The sequence below is a fragment of the Oncorhynchus keta genome, chromosome 6, assembly GCF_023373465.1.
Source record: "Oncorhynchus keta strain PuntledgeMale-10-30-2019 chromosome 6, Oket_V2, whole genome shotgun sequence".
NCBI lineage: Eukaryota > Metazoa > Chordata > Actinopteri > Salmoniformes > Salmonidae > Oncorhynchus > Oncorhynchus keta.
In genome coordinates this window covers 2,714,793-2,732,317 of record NC_068426.1, presented here as the reverse complement: position 1 = coordinate 2,732,317, position 17,525 = coordinate 2,714,793, and the positions used below count along the sequence as shown (strand labels likewise).

The 17,525-nt window shown below is 49.5% G+C and overlaps 1 protein-coding gene and 1 long non-coding RNA gene across 2 annotated transcripts in view; one reads left to right on the top strand and one right to left on the bottom strand.

Annotated features, from left to right (window-relative positions):
* Positions 1 to 1,745: 1,745 nt before the first annotated feature.
* The window catches only part of ltn1 (listerin E3 ubiquitin protein ligase 1), a 129,748-nt gene continuing 113,968 nt past the window's right edge, over positions 1,746 to 17,525 (top strand). Inside the window, exons 1-4 of the mRNA XM_052521738.1 lie at positions 1,746 to 1,933; positions 2,379 to 2,585; positions 10,542 to 10,640; positions 10,735 to 10,794. Coding sequence (XP_052377698.1) covers positions 1,892 to 1,933; positions 2,379 to 2,585; positions 10,542 to 10,640; positions 10,735 to 10,794 — 408 coding nt within the window. The 5' untranslated portion in view covers positions 1,746 to 1,891. The remainder of the gene's footprint in view (positions 1,934 to 2,378; positions 2,586 to 10,541; positions 10,641 to 10,734; positions 10,795 to 17,525) is intronic.
* On the bottom strand, positions 5,524 to 6,055 carry LOC127930597 (uncharacterized). The gene is made up of 3 exons (XR_008138311.1): positions 6,028 to 6,055; positions 5,675 to 5,714; positions 5,524 to 5,554 (listed from the first exon to the last, which is right to left on the bottom strand). It is a non-coding gene; the product is annotated as an uncharacterized LOC127930597 (long non-coding RNA).

Below are 17,525 nucleotides of genomic sequence, written 5' to 3'. Positions count from 1 at the left end.
AACACAACGAAATGTCGCATAAATCTGTCCACAAGAGATTACAACCTTGTGATAGTTATTACTAAATCGGATGCAGCTGAGAAGAAAGGAAGCACTAAATTGGTGAATTTTGTGGAAACTTGCCCATTTGGAACAAACGTGGTAACAAACATTCGTTGTTGCACCTCTGTAATTACAGACCGCAATTATCACCAGTTACATGTTGTTATTACGGGGCGGCAGGGTAGCTTAGTGGTTAGAGAGTTGGACTAGGAACCGGTAAAAGGTCAAATAAAAATAAAAAATTACACTTGTAACTGAGTTATTACAATGAACTACAATGCTCGTTACAGTGTCATTACTCTTGTAATTACACTGCAATAAGGACCCTTTACTCCTTCCTGGATCTGATGATACTGTTTGAAAATATGCACCACTAATCAGCTGGATGCTAAATGAGTATGCAACTAGTCCAACATCCAACAAGTATTATACATAATTATTGAATAACCATTTATTAATAACAGTATCAATTTAGGTTTTGTAAGTATCAAGGTAAGGTGACTTTTGTTTTTGGTTTGGTTTTAGAAGCATTCGATTTTTGCCATCGCATTTATTATTTGGGATTTCTGTGCCCATGTAAACGGTTTTCACCCTGTAATATAAGGAGACAATAAATACTACATGTATTATTTGGGATTTGTGTGCCCATGAAAACGGTTTTACCCTGTAATATAAGGAGACAATAAATACTACATGTATTATTTGGGATTTGTGTGCCCATGTAAACGGTTTTCACCCTGTAATATAAGGAGACAATAAATACTACATGTATTATTTGGGATTTGTGTGCCCATGAAAACGGTGTTCACCCTGTAATATAAGGAGACAATAAATACTACAGAAGTTACACTGCGTTTCTGAGATCTCTGTACAACAACAACAAAAACTGTCAGATTTTTACAAGGTTCAAGTTCAATATCTAATTTAACTGACTAATGCTTACTATAACAACAACTTACACTGCTATAAATGCAAGGACAGAAAGGTAGTGTTTTATGGCACATGATTTTGGACAAATCCATCAAGACACCAACCATGATAAAGGGTTAAACATTCATTTTATTGCAAATAGCTATGACCCCACTTATATATATATTCATGTTATGACATGAAAATAATTGCCATATTATTATCAATGACTTATCAACAGCTGTAACACATTTTTTCAGTGTAGGAAATCCTCACTGGAACTCTAGTTTATAGAAATAAATATTTGCATATTCCCGTTAGTGAATAACTTCACTGTGAGGTACACATGTGCATTACGTCACTTCCAAATCAAATCAAATTTTATTTGTCACATACACATGGTTAGTAGATGTTAATGCGAGTGTAGCGAAATGCTTGTGCTTCTAGTTCCGACAATGCAGTAATAACCAACAAGTAATCTAATTTACACTCCTTGTAAACAACAAACATGTTGTTATAGGGTCACGTCTACAAAACTCAGTGTATTCTGTTTTTTAACAGATTATTGCTTTGGGAACAGAAAACTTTATTGAGATCGTCCTTTTCCACGATCAGCAGAATGTAGGTCCAGTTCCACTGGGTTTTCTCTCTTTATATTTCCATTCTTCAGATTTATACATCCGGTGAAACATTTGTTTTGTTTTTTATGTGGTCTACTAGTATTCAGGAATCTTTTTTGCACATCCGGTGAAACATCTTGCTCCTTGATCGAGCTGCGCTATGATGACGCGTTTCCGGTATTTTTTTACGGTTTTTCCGGGTAACTGTTGTGACGTGTTTTCCATTTTCAAACCCCATGCTTTTTTTTTGTTGGCTTTGGCTCGTTATCTAATGTTTGAAAGTTAACTTAATCTGTAAAAAAACAAATTAAATACATAACATGGGAGGAAAGAATAAACAGCGAACGAAAGGAAACGTCCGGGTAAGTTCCCTCGCTATCGGTTGAGCCAGATATACATTATCTCGCTATTCTAACGTTAAGTCATGATATCTGTGTAGTTAGCTTAGCTAGCTACAGAGCATTAGACACGCTGGGTGATATCCTGGATCATTGGGATGCCCCTACCCTAAATCATAACCTCTTACCCATACCGTTTTAAATGTCAACTTCAATGGTGTGTTGGGATGTCCTATTTCCAAGGATCCCGGTTGGCACCGGCCCATTAGGTAACGTTAACTTGCCAATTCAAAGTTCATAACTTTCCAGAATGTCATGTTTGACACAATCAAACTTAGAAATCAATTGACTCGTTTGTCAGTGAGCTACACGGTGTTACTTATGGTAATGTTATGGTCAATGTGCTAAATAACTACCTAACAACTCCAGTTGTAGAATCTGACATTTCGTTTCAATTTTCCACCACCAGCCGTCCAGCAGCGGGCGGGCTGCCGAGTTGCTGGCCCGGGAGAGTGGTGTCGTTCCCGGGTTCGTGGGGTTCGGCACCACTACGACCACAGAGCCGGGCTATGTGCCTGCTGTCCATGGGGCAGAGGAGATTGACAACCTGGTTGATGCTGACTTTCGCCTGGTGTTGAGGAAACTATCTAAGAGAGACACAGTCACCAAACTGAAGGTAAGATCTTAGAGAAACGCCTCCCACATTTTGTAACGATGTGGAGGGCTCCACATGATTGGTTGATGGTAGGTGGGGGCGGTACATCCTGTAAATTCACAAACTCACTTCCTTGACATCTTCCTACAAAACAGCTCTGTTCTGTTCCGCGAAGTTCAAGAACTATTAATGTCCCGACTTCTGCAGAGGCCGCATCGCAGTAAAGGCGTTACGGCGAATGCAGATGCTGGAATGACCATAACGTGTCATCTAGTAGCTGTACTGCTGAAGCAGCATTGGTACGCACTATTTAAGCTTTTGATGGTTGCTAGGCAGCGCCCGTTACTACTCATCCTGGCAGATGTAAAACACTGTGAGGCGTGTCACTTCACCCCTCTCTTCACATAAACCCACCACATGCACCTGTACATACATCTATAATTTATCCCAAACAACTACCTCATCCCCTACTGTATTTACTTATTTATTTTGCTCCTTTGCACCCCATTATTTCTATCTCTACTTTGCACATTCTTCCACTGCCAATCAACCGTTCCAGTGTTTTACTTTTTATATTGTATTTACTTCACCACCATGGCCTTTTTTCACCTTTACCTCCCTTATCTCACCTCATTTGCTCACATCGTATATCGACTTATTTTTCTACTGTATTATTGACTGTATGTTTGTTTTCCTCCATGTGTAACTCTGTGTTGTTGTTTGTGTCGAACTGCTTTGCTTTATCTTGGCCAGGTCGTGGTTGTAAATGAGAACTTGTTCTCAACTTGCCTACCTGGTTAAATAAAGGTTGAAATAAAAAAATAATAAAAAAATGCTCTGTTTTCTAAACCACAACTAGCTGTATCCAGAACGAATTACTGTGGGAATAAATATCACTGAATTACAAAAGATATTGTAATAAAGTAGGCTAGTGCAGTTGAAGGCATCAAATTGTCTACTCTCAAAGTAATCCAATCCTTATAATAGGATCTGAATCAATAGCCTACCCACGTGTGGTCAACTATTTCAGCATCGTTTCACGCTGCTTTGAAGTCGTGTCTACACTTAACACTTACATGCCACTTTTGCTATCAGAATACGAAGATCACATTTGAAAAGAAGGGTGTACACGCACCCAAAAGTGGCTTTGTTGTCTGATTGTGTTCAGATCTGTCTGACCTCTTCAGGGGGAGTGGTCAGGGATGCAGATTTCTCCTCAGTCTGGACCAATCAGACTACCGAAAGAACATACAGTGGGTGACGTCATCAGCAGTCCTCCCACAAGTCTCCATAAATCTTGTGTTTTGGCGCCGAAATAGACCTTTTTATTATAACATCGGAGGAAATATGTTCCTAGCATGTGAGGAAACGTGTTTGCTGGACTCATAGATGCTAGCCAGCTAGCTAATATTTAGAAAAATATGTTTTTGTTTGTGTAGAGTTAAAAAAATAATATTTTTGATCAGTCTACACATCATAATATTTATGGGTCTATAATGTTTCTTAGGACCTGCCTAAAACCATTTAATAATGGGTTTCTTTGTGATGGTGTATATTCAATGGATTTATTAAAATAGACCCACATCGGTCTACCTCCACTCCTACTCCAGCCAGCACATCGGTCCATGTCTACCTCCACTCCTACTCTAGCCAGCACATCGGTCCATGTCTACCTCCACTCCTACTCTAGACAGCACATCGGTCCATGTCTACCTCCACTCCTACTCCAGCCAGCACATCGGTCCATGTCTACCTCTACTCCTACTCCAGCCAGCACATCGGTCCATGTCTACCTCTACTCCTACTCCAGCCAGCACATCGGTCCATGTCTACCTCCACTCCTACTCCAGCCAGCACATCGGTCCATGTTTACCTCTACTCTACTCTAGCCAGCACATCGGTCCATGTTTACCTCTACTCCTACACTAGCCAGCACATCGGTCCATGTTTACCTCTACTCTACACTAGCCAGCACATCGGTCCATGTCTACCTCCACTCCTACTCCAGCCAGCACATCGGTCCATGTCTACCTCCACTCCTACTCTAGACAGCACATCGGTCCATGTCTACCTCCACTCCTACTCCAGCCAGCACATCGGTCCATGTCTACCTCCACTCCTACTCTAGACAGCACATCGGTCCATGTCTACCTCCACTCCTACACTAGCCAGCACATCGGTCCATGTCTACCTCCACTCCTACACTAGCCAGCACATCGGTCCATGTCTACCTCCACTCCTACTCCAGCCAGCACATCGGTCCATGTCTACCTCCACTCCTACACTAGCCAGCACATCGGTCCATGTCTACCTCCACTCCTACACTAGCCAGCACATCGGTCCATGTCTACCTCCACTCCTACTCTAGCCAGCACATCGGTCCATGTCTACCTCCACTCCTACACTAGCCAGCACATCGGTCCATGTCTACCTCCACTCCTACACTAGCCAGCACATCGGTCCATGTCTACCTCCACTCCTACACTAGCCAGCACATCGGTCCATGTCTACCTCCACTCCTACACTAGCCAGCACATCGGTCCATGTCTACCTCCACTCCTACACTAGCCAGCACATCGGTCCATGTCTACCTCCACTCCTACTCTAGCCAGCACATCGGTCCATGTCTACCTCCACTCCTACACTAGCCAGCACATCGCCCCATGTCTACCTCCACTCCTACACTAGCCAGCACATCGGTCCACGTCTACCTCCACTCCTACTCTAGCCAGCACATCGGTCCATGTCTACCTCCACTCCTACACTAGCCAGCACATCGGTCCATGTCTACCTCCACTCCTACACTAGCCAGCACATCGGTCCATTTCTACCTCCACTCCTACTCCAGCCAGCACATCGGTCCACGTCTACCTCCACTCCTACACTAGCCAGCACATCGGTCCATGTCTACCTCCACTCCTCTCCAGCCAGCACATCGGTCCATGTCTACCTCCACTCCTACTCCAGCCAGCACATCGGTCCATGTCTACCTCCACTCCTACTCTAGCCAGCACATCGGTCCATGTCTACCTCCACTCCTACTCTAGACAGCACATCGGTCCATGTCTACCTCCACTCCTACTCTAGCCAGCACATCGGTCCATGTCTACCTCCACTCCTACTCCAGCCAGCACATCGGTCCATGTCTACCTCCACTCCTACTCTAGCCAGCACATCGGTCCATGTCTACCTCCACTCCTACTCTAGCCAGCACATCGGTCCATGTCTACCTCCACTCCTACTCTAGACAGCACATCGGTCCATGTCTACCTCCACTCCTACTCTAGACAGCACATCGGTCCATGTCTACCTCCACTCCTACTCTAGACAGCACATCGGTCCACGTCTACCTCCCTCCTACTCTAGCCAGCACATCGGTCCACGTCTACCTCCACTCCTACTCTAGCCAGCACATCGGTCCATGTCTACCTCCACTCCTACACTAGCCAGCACATCGGTCTACCTCCACTCCTACTCCAGCCAGCACATCGGTCCATGTCTACCTCCACTCCTACACTAGCCAGCACATCGGTCCATGTCTACCTCCACTCCTACACTAGCCAGCACATCGGTCCATGTCTACCTCCACTCCTACACTAGCCAGCACATCGGTCCATGTCTACCTCTACTCCTACTCCAGCCAGCACATCGGTCCATGTCTACCTCCACTCCTACACTAGCCAGCACATCGGTCCATGTCTACCTCCACTCCTACACTAGCCAGCACATCGGTCCATGTCTACCTCCTCTCCTAAACGTCTCCCTCTGCTCCCAAACGTCTGCCTCCTCTCCTAAACGTCTCCCTCTGCTCCTAAACGTCTCCCTCTGCTCCTAAACGTCTCCCTCTGCTCCTAAACGTCTCCCTCTGCTCCTAAACGTCTCCCTCTGCTCCTAAACGTCTCCCTCTGCTCCTAAACGTCTCCCTCCGCTCCTAAACGTCTGCCTCCGCTCCTAAACGTCTGCCTCCTCTCCTAAACGTCTCCCTCTGCTCCTAAACGTCTCCCTCTGCTCCTAAACGTCTCCCTCTGCTCCTAAACGTCTCCCTCTGCTCCTAAACGTCTCCCTCTGCTCCTAAACGTCTCCCTCTGCTGCTCCTAAACGTCTCCCTCTGCTGCTCCTAAACGTCTCCCTCTGCTGCTCCTAAACGTCTCCCTCTGCTCCTAAACGTCTCCCTCTGCTCCTAAACGTCTCCCTCTGCTCCTAAACGTCTCCCTCTGCTCCTAAACGTCTCCCTCTGCTCCTAAACGTCTCCCTCTGCTCCTAAACGTCTCCCTCTGCTCCTAAACGTCTCCCTCCGCTCCTAAACGTCTCCCTCCGCTCCTAAACGTCTCCCTCTGCTCCTAAACGTCTCCCTCTGCTCCTAAACGTCTCCCTCTGCTCCTAAACGTCTCCCTCTGCTCCTAAACGTCTCCCTCTGCTCCTAAACGTCTCCCTCTGCTCCTAAACGTCTCCCTCTGCTCCTAAACGTCTCCCTCCGCTCCTAAACGTCTCCCTCCGCTCCTAAACGTCTCCCTCCGCTCCTAAACGTCTCCCTCTGCTCCTAAACGTCTCCCCTCTGCTCCTAAACGTCTCCCTCTGCTCCTAAACGTCTCCCTCTGCTCCTAAACGTCTCCCTCCTCTCCTAAACGTCTCCCTCTGCTCCTAAACGTCTACCTCCCTCCTAAACTTCTACCTCTGCTCCTAAACGTCTCCCTCTGCTCCTAAACGTCTCCCTCTGCTCCTAAACGTCTACCTCCTCTCCTAAACGTCTCCCTCTGCTCCTAAACGTCTCCCTCTGCTCCTAAACGTCTCCCTCTGCTCCTAAACGTCTGCCTCCTCCCTAAACGTCTCCCTCCGCTCCTAAACGTCTCCCTCTGCTCCTAAACGTCTCCTTCCGCTCCTAAACGTCTCCCTCTGCTCCTAAACGTCTCCCTCTGCTCCTAAACGTCTCCCTCTGCTCCTAAACGTCTCCCTCTGCTCCTAAACGTCTCCCTCTGCTCCTAAACGTCTCCCTCTGCTCCTAAACGTCTCCCTCTGCTCCTAAACGTCTCCCTCTGCTCCTAAACGTCTGCCTCCGCTCCTAAACGTCTCCCTCCGCTCCTAAACGTCTCCCTCTGCTCCTAAACGTCTCCCTCCGCTCCTAAACGTCTCCCTCCGCTCCTAAACGTCTCCCTCCGCTCCTAAACGTCTCCCTCCGCTCCTAAACGTCTCCCTCTGCTCCTAAACGTCTCCCTCTGCTCCTAAACGTCTCCCTCCGCTCCTAAACGTCTCCCTCCGCTCCTAAACGTCTCCCTCCGCTCCTAAACGTCTCCCTCTGCTCCTAAACGTCTCCCTCTGCTCCTAAACGTCTCCCTCTGCTCCTAAACGTCTCCCTCTGCTCCTAAACGTCTCCCTCTGCTCCTAAACGTCTCCCTCTGCTCCTAAACGTCTCCCTCCGCTCCTAAACGTCTGCCTCCTCTCCTAAACGTCTCCCTCCGCTCCTAAACCGTTCAAAAAAAATATTATCTGCGCTAGAATGCGGTAAAAAATTAGACTGTTTGAATTTGGCTCTAAAAAAAAAAACATGGGCAGATTAAAATAAAATACAGGCAGCATACCATAAAGACTGATAGAGTACCAACCTCCCATAAAGACTGATAGAGTACCAACATACCATAAAGACTGATAAGAGTACCAACATACCATAAAGACTGATAAGAGTACCAACCTCCCATAAAGACTGATAGAGTACCAACCTCCCATAAAGACTGATAGAGTACCAACCTCCCATAAAGACTGATAGAGTACCAACCTCCCATAAAGACTGATAGAGTACCAACCTCCCATAAAGACTGATAGAGTACCAACCTCCCATAAAGACTGATAGAGTACCAACCTCCCATAAAGACTGATAGAGTACCAACCTCCCATAAAGACTGATAGAGTACCAACCTCCCATAAAGACTGATCGAGTACCAACCTCCCATAAAGACTGATCGAGTACCAACCTCCCATAAAGACTGATAGAGTACCAACCTCCCATAAAGACTGATAGAGTACCAACCTCCCATAAAGACTGAGAGTACCAACCTCCCATAAAGACTGATAGAGTACCAACCTCCCATAAAGACTGATAGAGTACCAACATACCATAAAGACTGATAGAGTACCAACCTCCCATAAAGACTGATAGAGTACCAACATACCATAAAGACTGATAGAGTACCAACATACCATAAAGACTGATAGAGTACCAACATACCATAAAGACTGATAAGAGTACCAACATACCATAAAGACTGATAAGAGTACCAACATACCATAAAGACTGATAAGAGTACCAACATACCATAAAGACTGATAAGAGTACCAACATACCATAAAGACTGATAGAGTACCAACCTCCCATAAAGACTGATAGAGTACCAACCTCCCATAAAGACTGATAAGAGTACCAACCTCCCATAAAGACTGATAGAGTACCAACATACCATAAAGACTGATAGAGTACCAACCTCCCATAAAGACTGATAGAGTACCAACCTCCCATAAAGACTGATAGAGTACCAACCTCCCATAAAGACTGATAGAGTACCAACCTCCCATGAAGACTGATAGAGTACCAACCTCCCATGAAGACTGATAGAGTACCAACCTCCCATAAAGACTGATAGAGTACCAACCTCCCATGAAGACTGATAGAGTACCAACCTCCCATGAAGACTGATAGAGTACCAACCTCCCATAAAGACTGATAGAGTACCAACCTCCCATAAAGACTGATAGAGTACCAACCTCCCATAAAGACTGATAAGAGTACCAACATACCATAAAGACTGATAAGAGTACCAACATACCATAAAGACTGATAAGAGTACCAACCTCCCATAAAGACTGATAGAGTACCAACCTCCCATAAAGACTGATAGAGTACCAACCTCCCATAAAGACTGATAAGAGTACCAACATACCATAAAGACTGATAAGAGTACCAACATACCATAAAGACTGACATACCAACCTCCCATAAAGACTGATAGAGTACCAACCTCCCATAAAGACTGATAGAGTACCAACCTCCCATAAAGACTGATAGAGTACCAACCTACCATAAAGACTGATAAGAGTACCAACATACCATAAAGACTGATAAGAGTACCAACATACCATAAAGACTGATAGAGTACCAACATACCATAAAGACTGATAAGAGTACCAACATACCATAAAGACTGATAGAGTACCAACCTCCCATAAAGACTGATAGAGTACCAACCTACCATAAAGACTGATAAGAGTACCAACATACCATAAAGACTGATAAGAGTACCAACATACCATAAAGACTGATAAGAGTACCAACCTCCCATAAAGACTGATAAGAGTACCAACCTCCCATAAAGACTGATAGAGTACCAACATACCATAAAGACTGATAGAGTACCAACCTCCCATAAAGACTGATAGAGTACCAACATACCATAAAGACTGATAGAGTACCAACCTCCCATAAAGACTGAGAGTACCAACCTCCCATAAAGACTGAGAGTACCAACCTCCCATAAAGACTGATAGAGTACCAACCTCCCATAAAGACTGATAGAGTACCAACCTACCATAAAGACTGATAGAGTACCAACATACCATAAAGACTGATAGAGTACCAACATACCATAAAGACTGATAAGAGTACCAACATACCATAAAGACTGATAGAGTACCAACATACCATAAAGACTGATAGAGTACCAACATACCATAAAGACTGATAGAGTACCAACATACCATAAAGACTGATAAGAGTACCAACATACCATAAAGACTGATAAGAGTACCAACCTCCCATAAAGACTGATAGAGTACCAACCTCCCATGAAGACTGGTACCAGTCGCTTCAGTTCCCTTGGGAGAAGAATGTTCTAGACTTAGTCCACACACACACACACACACACACACACACACACACACCAGCCCTGTCCCGGAGGCTCTGACATTTTGCTCTCCGTTTCTCCCCTACAGGCGGTGCAGGAGTTTGGGGCTATGTGTCAGGAGCGGGACTCAGAGGTCGTTAAAGGAGTTCTGCCTTACTGGCCCAGGATCTACTGCAAGATTTCAATGGTGAGTCTTAGTGAGATGTTAGAGGGGGGTCTTAAGTGTTTGCATATTGTATGTGATCCTTTTGGGACTTGAACTCTGATGTTGTTGATTCCAGGACCACGACCGACGTGTGAGAGAGGCCACCCAGCAGGCGTTTGTACAGCTGGTCCTGAAGGTGGGAGACAGCAAGACGGACAGACAGACAGCAAAACGGATAGACAGACAGCAAGACGGACAGACAGACAGCAAGACGGATAGACAGACAGCAGGACCGACACACAGACAGCAAGACGGACAGACAGACAGACAGCAGGACCGACACACAGACAGCAAGACGGATAGACAGACAGCAAGACGGATAGACAGACAGCAAGACGGACAGACAGACAGACAGCAAGACGGATAGACAGACAGCAAGACGGATAGACAGACAGCAAGACGGACAGACAGACAGACAGCAAGACGGATAGACAGACAGCAAGACGGACACACAGACAGCAGGACCGACACACAGACAGCAAGACGGACAGACAGACAGACAGCAGGACCGACACACAGACAGCAAAACGGATAGACAGACAGCAAGACGGACAGACAGACAGCAAGACGGACAGACAGACAGCAAGACGGACAGACAGACAGCAAGACGGACAGACAGACAGCAAGACGGACAGACAGACAGCAAGACGGACAGACAGACAGCAAGACGGACAGACAGACAGCAAGACGGACAGACAGACAGCAAGACGGACAGACAGACAGCAAGACGGACAGACAGACAGCAAGACGGACAGACAGACAGCAAGACGGACAGACAGACAGCAAGACGGATAGACAGACAGCAAGACGGATAGACAGACAGCAAGACGGATAGACAGACAGCAAGACGGACAGACAGACAGCAAGACGGACACACAGACAGCAAGACGGACAGACAGACAGCAAGACGGACAGACAGACAGCAAGACGGACAGACAGACAGCAAGACGGACAGACAGACAGCAAGACGGACAGACAGACAGCAAGGCGGACAGACAGACAGCAAGACGGACAGACAGACAGCAAGCGGACAGACAGACAGCAAGGCGGACAGACGGACAGCAAGACGGACAGACGGACAGACAGACGGACAGACAGACGGACAGACAGACAGACAGCAAGGCGGACAGACAGACAGACAGCAAGACGGACAGACAGACAGCAAGACGGACACACAGACAGCAAGACGGACACACAGACGGCAAGACGGACAGACAGGCGGCAAGACGGACAGACAGACGGCAAGACGGACAGACAGACGGCAAGACGGACAGACAGACGGCAAGACGGACAGACAGACAGCAAGACGGACAGACGGACAGCAAGACGGACAGACGGACAGCAAGACGGACACACAGACAGCAAAGACGGACAGACAGACAGCAAGACGGACAGACGGACGGCAAGACGGACAGACGGACGGCAAGACGGACAGACGGACGGCAAGACGGACAGACGGACGGCAAGACGGACAGACGGACGGCAAGACGGACAGACGGACGGGCAAAACGGACAGACGGAGGCAAGACGGACAGACGGACAGGCAAGACGGACAGACGGAGGGCAAAGACGGACAAGACGGCGGCAAGACGGACAGACGGACGGCAAGACGGACAGACAGACGGCAAAGACGGACAGACGGACGGCAAGACGGACAGACGGACGGCAAGACGGACAGACGGACGGCAAGACGGACAGACAGGCAGCAAAAACGGACAGACGGACGGCAAGACGGACAAACAGGCGGCAAGACGGACAGACGGACGGCAAGACGGACAGACGGACGGCAAGACGGACAGACGGGCGGCAAGACGGACAGACGGACGGCAAGACGGACAGACAGACGGCAAGACGGACGGACAGACGGCAAGACGGACAGACAGACGGCAAGACGGACAGACAGACGGCAAGACGGACAGACAGACGGCAAGACGGACAGACAGACAGACAGCAAGACGGACACACAGACAGCAAGACGGACACACAGACAGCAAGACGGACACACGGACAGCAAGACGGACAGACGGACAGCAAGACGGACAGACGGACGGACACACAGACAGCAAGACCGACACACAGACAGCAAGACCGACAGACAGCGGACAGACGGACAGCAAGACGGACAGACGGACAGCAAGACGGACAGACGGACAGCAAGACGGACAGACGGACAGCAAGACGGACAGACGGACAGCAAGACGGACAGACGGACAGCAAGACGGACAGACGGACAGCAAGACGGACACACGGACAGCAAGACGGACAGACGGACAGCAAGACGGACAGACGGACAGCAAGACGGACACACAGACAGCAAGACGGACAGACAGACAGCAAGACGGACAGACGGACAGCAAGACGGACAGACGGACGGCAAGACGGACAGACGGACGGCAAGACGGACAGACGGACGGGCAAGACGGACAGACGGACGGCAAGACGGACAAACGGACGGCAAGACGGACAAGACGGACGGCAAGACGGACAGACGGACGGCAAGACGGACAGACGGACGGCAAGACGGACAGACGGACGGCAAAGACGGACAGACGGACGGCAAGACGGACAGACGGACGGCAAGACGGACAGACGGACGGCAAGACGGACAGACAGACGGCAAGACGGACAGACAGACGGCAAGACGGACACACAGACAGCAAGACGGACACACGGACAGCAAGACGGACAGACGGACAGCAAGACGGACAGACGGACGGACACACAGACAGCAAGACCGACACACAGACAGCAAGACTGACAGACAGACGGACAGACGGACAGCAAGACGGACAGACGGACAGCAAGACGGACAGACGGACAGCAAGACGGACAGACGGACAGCAAGACGGACAGACGGACAGCAAGACGGACAGACGGACAGCAAACGGACAGACGGACAGCAAGACGGACACGGACAGCAAGACGGACAGACGGAGCAAGACGGACAGACGGACAGCAAGACGGACACACGGACAGCAAGACGGACACACGGACAGCAAGACGGACAGACGGACAGCAAGACGGACAGCAAGACGGACAGCAAGACAGACAGACAGACAGCAAGACGGACACAGACAGCAAGACAGACAGACAGACAGCAAGACGGACAGACAGACAGCAAGACGGACAGACAGCAAGACGGACAGACAGCAAGACGGATAGACAGACAGACAGCAAGACGGATAGACAGACAGACAGCAAGACGGATAGACAGACAGACAGCAAGACGGATAGACAGACAGACAGCAAGACGGACAGACAGACAGACAGCAAGACGGACAGACAGACAGACAGCAAGACGGACAGACAGACAGCAAGACGGACAGACAGACAGCAAGACGGACAGACAGACAGCAAGACGGACAGACAGACAGCAAGACGGACAGACAGACAGCAAGACGGACAGACAGACAGCAAGACGGACAGACAGACAGCAAGACGGATAGACAGACAGCAAGACGGACACACAGACAGCAAGACGGACGGACACACAGACAGCAAGACGGACAGACAGACAGCAAGACGGACAGACAGACAGCAAGACGGACAGACAGACAGCAAGACGGACAGACAGCAAGACGGACAGACAGACAGCAAGACGGATAGACAGACAGCAAGACGGACACACAGACAGCAAGACGGACACACAGACAGCAAGATAGACAGACAGCAAGACGGATAGACAGACAGCAAGACGGACACACAGACAGCAAGACGGACACACAGACAGCAAGATAGACAGACAGCAAGACGGATAGACAGACAGCAAGACGGACAGACAGACAGCAAGACGGACAGACAGACAGCAAGACGGACAGACAGACAGACAGCAAGACGGACAGACAGACAGCAAGACGGACAGACAGACAGCAAGACGGACAGACAGACAGACAGCAAGACGGACACACAGACAGCAAGACGGACACACGGACAGCAAGACGGACAGACGGACAGCAAGACGGACACACAGACAGCAAGACGGACAGACGGACGGACACACAGACAGCAAGACCAACACACAGACAGCAAGACTGACAGACAGACGGACAGACAGACAGCAAGACGGACAGACGGACAGCAAGACGGACAGACGGACAGCAAGACGGACAGACGGACAGCAAGACGGACAGACGGACAGCAAGACGGACAGACGGACAGCAAGACGGACAGACGGACAGCAAGACGGACACACGGACAGCAAGACGGACACACGGACAGCAAGAAGGACAGACGGACAGCAAGACGGACAGACGGACAGCAAGACGGACACACGGACAGCAAGACGGACACACGGACAGCAAGACGGACACACGGACAGCAAGACGGACAGCAAGACGGACAGACAGACAGCAAGACGGACACAGACAGCAAGACGGACAGACAGACAGCAAGACGGACAGACAGCAAGACGGACAGACAGCAAGACGGACAGACAGCAAGACGGATAGACAGACAGACAGCAAGACGGACAGACAGACAGACAGCAAGACGGACAGACAGACAGACAGCAAGACGGATAGACAGACAGACAGCAAGACGGATAGACAGACAGACAGCAAGACGGACAGACAGACAGACAGCAAGGCGGACAGACAGACAGACAGCAAGACGGACAGACAGACAGCAAGACGGACAGACAGACAGCAAGACGGACAGACAGACAGCAAGACGGACAGACAGACAGCAAGGCGGACAGACAGCAAGACGGACAGACAGCAAGACGGACAGACAGACAGCAAGACGGACAGACAGACAGCAAGGCGGACAGACAGACAGCAAGACGGACAGACAGACAGCAAGACGGACAGACAGACAGCAAGACGGACAGACAGACAGCAAGACGGACACACAGACAGCAAGACGGACAGACAGACAGCAAGACGGATAGACAGACAGCAAGACGGACACACAGACAGCAAGACGGACACACAGACAGCAAGACGGACAGACAGACAGCAAGACGGACAGACAGACAGCAAGACGGATAGACAGACAGCAAGACGGACACACAGACAGCAAGATAGACAGACAGCAAGACGGATAGACAGACAGCAAGACGGACACACAGACAGCAAGACGGACACACAGACAGCAAGATAGACAGACAGCAAGACGGATAGACAGACAGCAAGACGGACACACAGACAGCAAGACGGACAGACAGACAGCAAGACGGACAGACAGACAGCAAGACGGACAGACAGCAAGACGGACAGACAGACAGCAAGACGGATAGACAGACAGCAAGACGGACACACAGACAGCAAGACGGACACACAGACAGCAAGACGGACACACAGACAGCAAGACGGATAGACAGACAGCAAGACGGACACACAGACAGCAAGCGGACACACAGACAGCTTGCGGACAGACAGACAGTAAGACGGACAGACAGACAGCAAGACGGACAGACAGACAGCAAGACGGACAGACAGACAGCAAGACGGACAGACAGACAGCAAGACGGACAGACAGACAGCAAGACGGACAGACAGACAGCAAGACGGACAGACAGACAGCAAGACGGACAGACAGACAGCAAGACGGACAGACAGACAGCAAGACGGACAGACAGACAGCAAGACGGACAGACAGACAGACAGCAAGACGGATAGACAGACAGACAGCAAGACGGATAGACAGACAGACAGCAAGACGGATAGACAGACAGACAGCAAGACGGATAGACAGACAGACAGCAAGACGGATAGACAGACAGACAGCAAGACGGATAGACAGACAGACAGCAAGACGGATAGACAGACAGACAGCAAGACGGATAGACAGACAGACAGCAAGACGGACAGACAGACAGCAAGACGGACACACAGACAGCAAGACGGACACACAGACAGCAAGACGGACAGACAGACAGCAAGACGGACACACAGACAGCAAGATAGACAGACAGCAAGACGGATAGACAGACAGCAAGACGGACACACAGACAGCAAGACGGACGGACACACAGACAGCAAGACGGACAGACAGACAGCAAGACGGACAGACAGACAGCAAGACCGACACACAGACAGCAAGACGGACAGACAGACAGCAAGACGGACAGACAGACAGCAAGACGGATAGACAGACAGCAAGACGGACAGACAGACAGCAAGACGGACAGACAGACAGCAAGACGGACAGACAGACAGCAAGACGGACAGACAGACAGCAAGACGGACAGACAGACAGCAAGACGGACAGACAGACAGCAAGACGGACAGACAGACAGCAAGACGGACAGACAGACAGCAAGACGGACACACGGACAGCAAGACGGACACACGGACAGCAAGACGGACAGACGGACAGCAAGACGGATAGACAGACAGCAAGACGGACAGACAGACAGCAAGACGGATAGACAGACAGACGGATAGACAGACAGCAAGACGGACAGACAGACAGACAGCAAGACGGACAGACGGATAGACAGACAGACAGCAAGACGGATAGACAGACATCAAGACGGACAGACAGACAGCAAGACGGACACACAGACAGCAAGACGGACACACAGACAGCAAGACGGACAGACATACAGCAAGACGGACAGACAGACAGACAGCAAGACGGATAGACAGACAGCAAGACGGACAGACAGACAGACAGCAAGACGGACACACAGACAGCAAGGCGGACACACAGACAGCAAGACGGATAGACAGACAGCAAGACGGACAGACAGACAGCAAGACGGACAGACAGACAGCAAGACGGACAGACAGACAGCAAGACGGACACACAGACAGCAAGACGGACAGACAGACAGCAAGACGGACAGACAGACAGCAAGACGGACAGACAGACAGCAAGACGGACACACAGACAGCAAGACGGACAGACAGACAGACACCAAGA